Source organism: Nicotiana tabacum, chromosome 24 (genome assembly GCF_000715075.1).
Source record: "Nicotiana tabacum cultivar K326 chromosome 24, ASM71507v2, whole genome shotgun sequence".
Taxonomy (NCBI): domain Eukaryota; kingdom Viridiplantae; phylum Streptophyta; class Magnoliopsida; order Solanales; family Solanaceae; genus Nicotiana; species Nicotiana tabacum.
Genome location: NC_134103.1, coordinates 112272581 through 112280000, shown reverse-complemented (window position 1 = coordinate 112280000; position 7420 = coordinate 112272581). Strand labels below are relative to the sequence as shown.

The 7420-nt window shown below is 35.3% G+C and overlaps 1 protein-coding gene across 1 annotated transcript; it reads right to left on the bottom strand.

Annotated features, from left to right (window-relative positions):
- Positions 1-1566: 1566 nt before the first annotated feature.
- On the bottom strand, positions 1567-6022 carry LOC107786854 (protein TIC 55, chloroplastic-like). The gene is made up of 3 exons (XM_016608352.2): positions 5423-6022; positions 2987-3089; positions 1567-2898 (listed from the first exon to the last, which is right to left on the bottom strand). The coding sequence occupies exons 1-3, from the start codon at positions 5869-5871 to the stop codon at positions 1765-1767; spliced, it is 1686 nt and encodes a 561-aa protein (XP_016463838.1). The 5' UTR covers positions 5872-6022; the 3' UTR covers positions 1567-1764.
- Between the last annotated feature and the right edge of the window lie 1398 nt (positions 6023-7420).

The following is a 7420-nucleotide window of genomic DNA, read 5'->3' as shown; positions in this document are numbered from 1 at the left end:
ACAAATTAAAAAGAAATTATTAGCCATCTACCCCCAATATGGGTATGTTAGTCAATATAGATCGAGAAAAGAAAAAATAAATGGGGAACTTTTGCCACTTATGTATTATTTTTTGTCAGAAAAAAGAGCTTAAGTCATTTTTTATTGTCAAAGGCATTGGAAAGTTACCGAATAGCTCCTTCAGCAATTTACTATTTGACTCGATTTATCAAACTTAGGAAATATTGGATTGTCAATATGTTACGAGTTACGACCGTATCCAATCGATAATATTTGTTATCACTTATCTGTTTGAATATTGTTTGGACGCATTGAGAGATAAATTTACTTTTCTTATGATCGGGCTTTCATTTTAAAAGTTTTCTCTAATACTTGGTTTGTTGTGACAACTGACATTTTTGAAGAAAAAAAAAACTTAGATAATAAATGCATTAGCATATGTCTTTTATATAAAATTTTATCACACATAATCAAGGTCAGCTTACCCATGCTCCTTATCTCCATCAAAAAATATAAATAACATGTGTGTTTTATATAAAGTTTATTAGATAATCAAAGTTAATAAATGTTTCCATTCGTGACTAGCTATTTTTTAATTTATCTCGTATCTACCACTGTGCAAACAATATTTTTACTCAAACATTGCAATTTAACCCTTTGTAGAATTATTAGTTCTACTGATTATTATGGATAACTAAATTTTGATAAATTATCTTAAAGGTGATCCAATAGTGTTCTTGGCGTATAGAAGATAAACCGTTTCTTAACGGTTAAGCTTTACTCATACCTCAAAATGAAGCTGGATGAACCTTTTTTAAACCATTTATTTATATATTGATCGCACTAAGAAAAGTTTTGGAAAAATAACTCAGCATTTTAGAATTTAATGCATACCAACGTGCTTTTAAATTCTGTCGGTCGGGAAAATCATGCCCCAATATATTTTAAAATTCTGACATGGGTTCTTTTTCTCATAACTTCTGTTATTGAATCAAAAAATTAATAGTGGTACAAAAAGTATCCTATTTTTGTTATTCTCCCCCAAAAACAATAGGTGAATGATAGTGTTTGCAAATAGACTCATCTCACTTAATCATGGCTAATTAATACATACTTTCATTTAATAAAATCGCTTAACTACTATAAATTAGTATACCTAAGCACCCAATACCGGCAAGTAATTACTTCCTAAACATGGTTAACATCCTTGTGTCATTAATGCACAACTCTCAGGATGTGAATCAAATATGTCTTTTAATGTACGTATGGGTTAAATAATTGTATAATTTAAAGGTGTTTTGGGATACTCTAATATAACCTTTATCCTTTGAAATACCAAATCTTTATAGTAAAAATTGTCTAGTGAAATAAATGTGTCCAGTATTTAAAAAAATAAAACTTCTAAAAATGTTATAGAAAATATAGTCAATGGAAGTTTTTCTTTAATTTGCTCTGTAAACTGTCATAGGAAATGGATAAATGGAATACTAGTTTGTTTATGCTTTGTGCAACTTTATGTTGCTCAACTTAGCGTCTACCAAGGATGAGTTTACTTGCTAATATATATGAGAAGCATATTAACCCGAGTCCTATTCTACATGAAAAATGTCAATTCGAGTATAGGTATATACATATTTTAACAGTATGAAGAAACTGAGTTTCAGAGTCCACAAAATTCTAGTCCTAAAAAGAAAAATCACAGCAGCAAAAAGGGAAGTGGAAGGAAAACATACTGAATAGTCAAAGGAACTCAAAGCTCTAGGTTTACAATCTTCTGTGAATCCTTATGAAGTTGGTTGTATTCATTGCAATGGCTGTTGAGCAAGCATATATTCCAGCTAAACATAGTGATGTCGAAAGCAAAAGTAGGGCCTTCCACTGTCTTCCTGACACTAGAATTGCCAATGCAGTTGACACTAGAGCAACAACAGAGAGGGCATTTTTCCAAGTCTCAAAAGCTTTGACAACATTTCTGCAATCCTTGCAATGGACTACATGCCTGAAATATCTGTTGGCGGGATTCGGAGCATACATTCCACCGATTCCTCCCTTAGCTGGCTGAGCAGCCGAAAAATTGGCAACGAAACCAGCAGGGGCGTGCTCGACAACAGCAGGTTGTTGGGGCAGGTAAATGGTGCTGTGACCAAAATGATAAGGCATTCCATGCCCAACTTTGTCCATCCACTTCCTGTACTCAGCTACCCATGTATCCGACGACCTTAGATTCAAGTACAATTTTTTGGTGGGAACCTTTTCTTTCATTAAGATTTCGTTTTGGGACGAAAGGAACCCCATATCTTGCTCAAAGACCTTGCCTGCATTCTGATGCAAGAACCAGTTTGGGATAAATTTAAGTATCCCGGTTCTTTTTCTTGTGTTTCCGAACCGGACAATAAGCATGGATTTTCCCTGACCAGAAGGCCTACAAAGAAAGAGACCTGAAAAGTAATGCTTCTCCCCATTCTCATCAACAATTTCTCTGTTATTCTGAAGAACACAAGGAGCTTCAAAACGTAAGAAGTTCGGTGTATAGTTTGCTTTGCCTTGATCTTTTTCCTTGCCCCACCATCCTGCGAACCCCCGGTTAGTCCTTTCTGTTACCTCGAAAAATAGTGGACCAGCATCTTCCCTTTTTGCTGTAAAATCTGTCCTATCGTGTGATATCGGGACATGAGCTGGGTCCATGAGGTTTTCCAGAAGAATAGAGTGGTCATAAGGGAGCTCATGAGTTGTAGAAATGTCTCGAAATCCTTCCCTTTCAAAGTTTTCAAACCAGGGGATTTTGTTAATATTTGGTGGTGTTCTTTGAGACATCCATATCCAAACTACTCCCTGGGAATCCCTAATTTCATATTTCTTGGCACAAGCTGATCGAGGAATTCTAGCATTTTCAGGTAGCTGGTTGGGACAAAATTAAAGATAGGGAATGAAAATGGAGTTTTAACATTAGCGACATGAAACACAATGGAAGATGCATAAAACCAACCTGTGGTATCTTCACACATTTACCATCTCCTTCAAACTGCCAACCATGATACAAGCATTCCAGTTTGCCGTCGTACAGTTGTCCTTCAGAGAGTTTGGCTAATCTGAATGAAAAGGAATTTGTGGTCAGGATTCCAGAGTTAACTTTTTCGAAAAGCATAGAAGTCAAAACAGGTGATCTCGCAACAATCTGTAAGTCAGTTTAGGTGAATCCTTGACTAATAGATAGACACTGGTTGAATCCTTAACCAATAGACAGACATAAGTTACATCCAGGCGAGGGAGAAAGACAGGAGTTCTGCCCAAATATAGAGATTATTTCCCACATTGTCAACAAATTTCGGGCTGTATAACTTTTTTTTAATATTTTTAAGGCAACAGTTGATCGGTTGATGTAAATAGGCAGAATAGCTGCAGCTTCAGTGATGCAGTAGCGTATTCGTTGTGGACAATAAAATTCTGTGTCAATGGCTTAACGAAAGAGGATTATCAAAGTTGGATTTGTGGAAATCCACAGATAAAGTTACAAAGAGAAGCCTATGATTCCACCAACTTCACACGTGAGACGACCCTTGATACAGATTTTGAAGAATTAAAAAATAAAAGACTGACTTATATACTTCTTTACTGTACCAGTCACAAGTTCAACACTACATTCCACAAATTTGATGCGTATCAATCTTCAATACTTCATTGGTCATTAAATGGATTCTTATTGCACTATCAAAAAAGGAGGGGAAGAGCATCGATTCATTTTCACTCCTTTTGCTGCAACTCATATTTATGAGCGATAACTTTCTTCTAAGTAAATTAGTAATTTAGTATCCATCTGAAGACTTTCTGAATAGCTATATCTACCTGATCTGAGAAACGTGCATCCTTTTATTCTCTCCATCTGATTCAAAGATCTAAAACCATAGGCATTCTAAGATTTTCAGTGTATGTATTTCTTACATTCATCTTCGCAGATGACGGATATAGAAAGAGAAAATTGCACACAGCTAAGTAGTAAGTAGACAACAACTGGAAAAAATAATGCAGAAATGCAACCAACGGAGGGGAGTGGACTGGTTAAAACAAGGCAGAACAATTTGATAAGAACCAGTTTTGTGGTAGACACTGGATGTCTGAGAAGGCGAGAACACCTTTTGACGATATGCTATAGAAGAGAGGAGCCAAGCAGATTAATAAAATCTTCTTAGGAAGTCTACTAAATAGCAAAACCTGTGTACCCACCATGCCATGGATGGTGATGTCGGTGTTGCAGTATTCGTTCGGGGCTAGAAAGGTCTAGCGCACAGCCATCAGGGACGATGGATATTGAGCGTGGTGGTTTGTTATGGTCCATTGCAAGGTATGCGACTTGAGAGTCCCATATCAGTATTGCAATGTGCTGATGTGGGGTTTATATAACCTTGGGATCTCCCATTTCCTCTCAAACTAAGTTTCAAGTGGCCCATTAACATAATTCACGGGTCTCCCCCTCGAACTATGTTCCATGTGGCTCATCCAATTTTTGAGATTCACTATGTGCCACCAAAAAATACTCTTAATATGGTGTGATATTGTCTGTTTTGGGCCAAGCCCGCACGATTTTCCCTAAAAAGTTTCACACCATTAAGAGATCCATACACCTTATACGTAGGCTCCCAACTTTTTCAGCTACCAATGTGGGACTTTGTTCGCACACCCATCATTCTCCAATATGAGGTTCTGACGGAGATGCTCACTATCCCAAGACAAGAATGAACCAACAACTTTGTGGTGGTGAAGAGTGAAGGAGGAAGAAACCCGTTGATTTCTCTTAGGAGTTAAGGTATTTACCTCTGTTGTGTGGTCTTAATTTCCTACTGTATCGCACACATGGAGGATAAAATGAAAGAAGATTGCTTGAGAGAGCCTGATTATGTCCTATGTTGACTTCGAGATGCACCGGTCCATAGCCCATAAGTATGAAACAGTAACTAGTGGTGTTAAAAGGGATGATATATACCTAAAACCACAAGTGAGGAAGTTGTGGCGAAAGACCTACAATCTCTTGGAATTCATGCACATTTAGCGAAAAATAAGACATAACAAAAAGAAAATATCTATATAGGCAATACCAAATAGCTGAGAATATGTTTTAGTCATGTTAGTGCAATTAAATTTAGCCTATGCTTTATATAGACAATACCAAATATCTATTTAGGTCCTATACTCCTATGCTTTCTAGGAGTTTTTTAGCCTATCAGATATTTTCATTTTTATTAGTATAATGTTGGCCTTAGACGAATCTAAATGGAAAAACATAGTCTAGCCGACCCCAATTTATTTTGAATATTTATGTATATATAGTTCGAGCTTAAAACAAAGTTAAAACTCACAAAACTCACCCTAAATCGGCCTTTGCAAGTCAGTGTAAATACAATTGGAACTTCAATACAAATATGTTTACCTATGGGGACATCGATCTTCAAAGCATCTGAGTTCACCACTGCCATCTCTGTACAAAACAACTTGTTTATCAAAGACAGTGAGACCCAAAGGTGCATCATCAGGGACATTCTTGGTCAAATACAGAGGATACCACTCTTCTGTCCAATCATAACCAACAATTTCCCTTTGTCCCCTCAATTCCTCTAAGCTTGAATTTTCCAAAAGCACACTTTGATCATCAACTTCAGCTGAAGATGAAGAAGAAGAGATCCCATCTCCAATATTCTCTGCAATTGCATAACAACTTAATCTCTCCTGTTTCTTGAACTGCTGATTGTGAAGATAAAGATTGTGTTTTTTAGGTTGTTGTAGAGAAAGAATTGTACTTCTTGTGGTCAATGTAGTTGGCAGTGACCTCTTTGAAGTTGAGTGGAGTAACTCAGAGAGAAATGGTTGCTGTAAAGCCATAATTATGAGTGATTGGATGTAAATGGAGTGTTTGGGGAAGAGAGAATTTGTAGGTGGCAGAGAAGAAAAGGAGTGGGATGCATTAGAGACACATGTAGTAGTAGTAGTAGTAGTAGTTTGAAATGTAAAAGACTAGTGTTGCTTCTTCTTCAGTCGAACCAATGATAGCCACACAAAATACAAGAAAGATTTTTCAGAAATTAAATGCAAGTAAATTATGTCTCTGTCTCCCCTATTTCCAAAAGGTGACTTATATAGCCGGTTTGGCAGTAAAAATCAGCTTATTTTGAGAAATCGATTTTTTTTACAAGTATTTTTTTATGAAAAAAAATTTGTGTTTGGCTAACTAATTTAAAAAGTACTTCTAAGCAACAATTAGTGTTTGGCCGAGCTTTTAAAAAAATGCTTCTAAACGTATTTTTCGCAAAAGTGCTTCTCGGAAGAAACTACTTTTTTCTGTTTCTCCAAAACTGTTTCTGCTTCTACTCAAAAATATATTTTTTAGCTTGAAGAAGCTTGGCCAAAGAGGCAATTAGTGGGTGTTTGGACATAAGAATTGTAAAATTCCGGAAAAAAGAGAAAAAAATTCTAACTGAAAATGTTATTTGAAAATTAGAGTTGTATTTGGACATAAATACAATTTTGGGTTATTTTTGAATTTTTGTGAATGATTTGAAGTGAAAAATTTGAAAAATATTTTTTTAAAGTTTTTCAAATTTTCGAAAAATTCCGAAATTGAAATTGAAAAATTGATGGCCAAACGCCGATTTCGAAAAAAAGTAATTTTTTTTGAAAAAAAGTGAAACAAAAAAAATTATGGCCAAACGGCCCCTTAATTTCCACAAGGAATTTCCATTCTCATTCTTTATAATATTTTATTTAATTTTCTAAAGATAAAACTAAATAACATGGTGCAAATACAAAATGGTGATTTTACTGGAGTGCGAAGTGTCAATAATTCTAGTAGTCAAGTCATCATGCTAAAAAGGGTCAAAGTGGGTTAACAACAAAAATGTTCACATGTTCTCGGTTATGCCTTGTACATTAATTAACCAATGTATTTTAGTAAATGAGAGAATCTTACTAAGCAGAAAGTTTGGCTCCTTCATTTAAGACGAAGATGTCTGGCTTTAATACATATATCTTTAGTACGTATCTGAACATTGAATAATTTTAATTGTTTGCTTTTTAAGTAGTGCAAAATTTATCTTTATTTAAAAAAATAATAAAATTAATGTTAAATAAAATAGTAATTACATATCATATCACAATGTATTAGAGAAGATCTTAATTTACACGGTGTCATAAAATTTATTTGTTTAATGAAGGACACTTTAAAGCCTAGTGATTGGAGCTGGTGGTGTGGTGGTATGCTTATAATGGTTGTGATTTTGGTGGCCAATGGTGGTTATGGTTGGTAGTGATGGCTGGTTGTGATAATTGCTTATGGTTATTTGGAAGAGGGAGTCTTGGCTTAACTGGTAAAGTTATTGTCATGTGACCAAGAGGTCACAGGTTCAAGCCGTGGAAACAACATCTGGCAGAAATG

Coding starts and splice junctions, on each gene's coding strand:
- LOC107786854 (XM_016608352.2), bottom strand. CDS start 5,871: ATGGCTTTACAGCAACCATTTCTCTCTGAGTTACTCCACTCAACTTCA. Junction 3,090..5,422: donor GAAGATCGATGTCCCCATAG/GTAAACATATTT, acceptor CTTTTCATTCAG/ATTAGCCAAACTCTCTGAAG. Junction 2,899..2,986: donor AATGTGTGAAGATACCACAG/GTTGGTTTTATG, acceptor TGTCCCAACCAG/CTACCTGAAAATGCTAGAAT.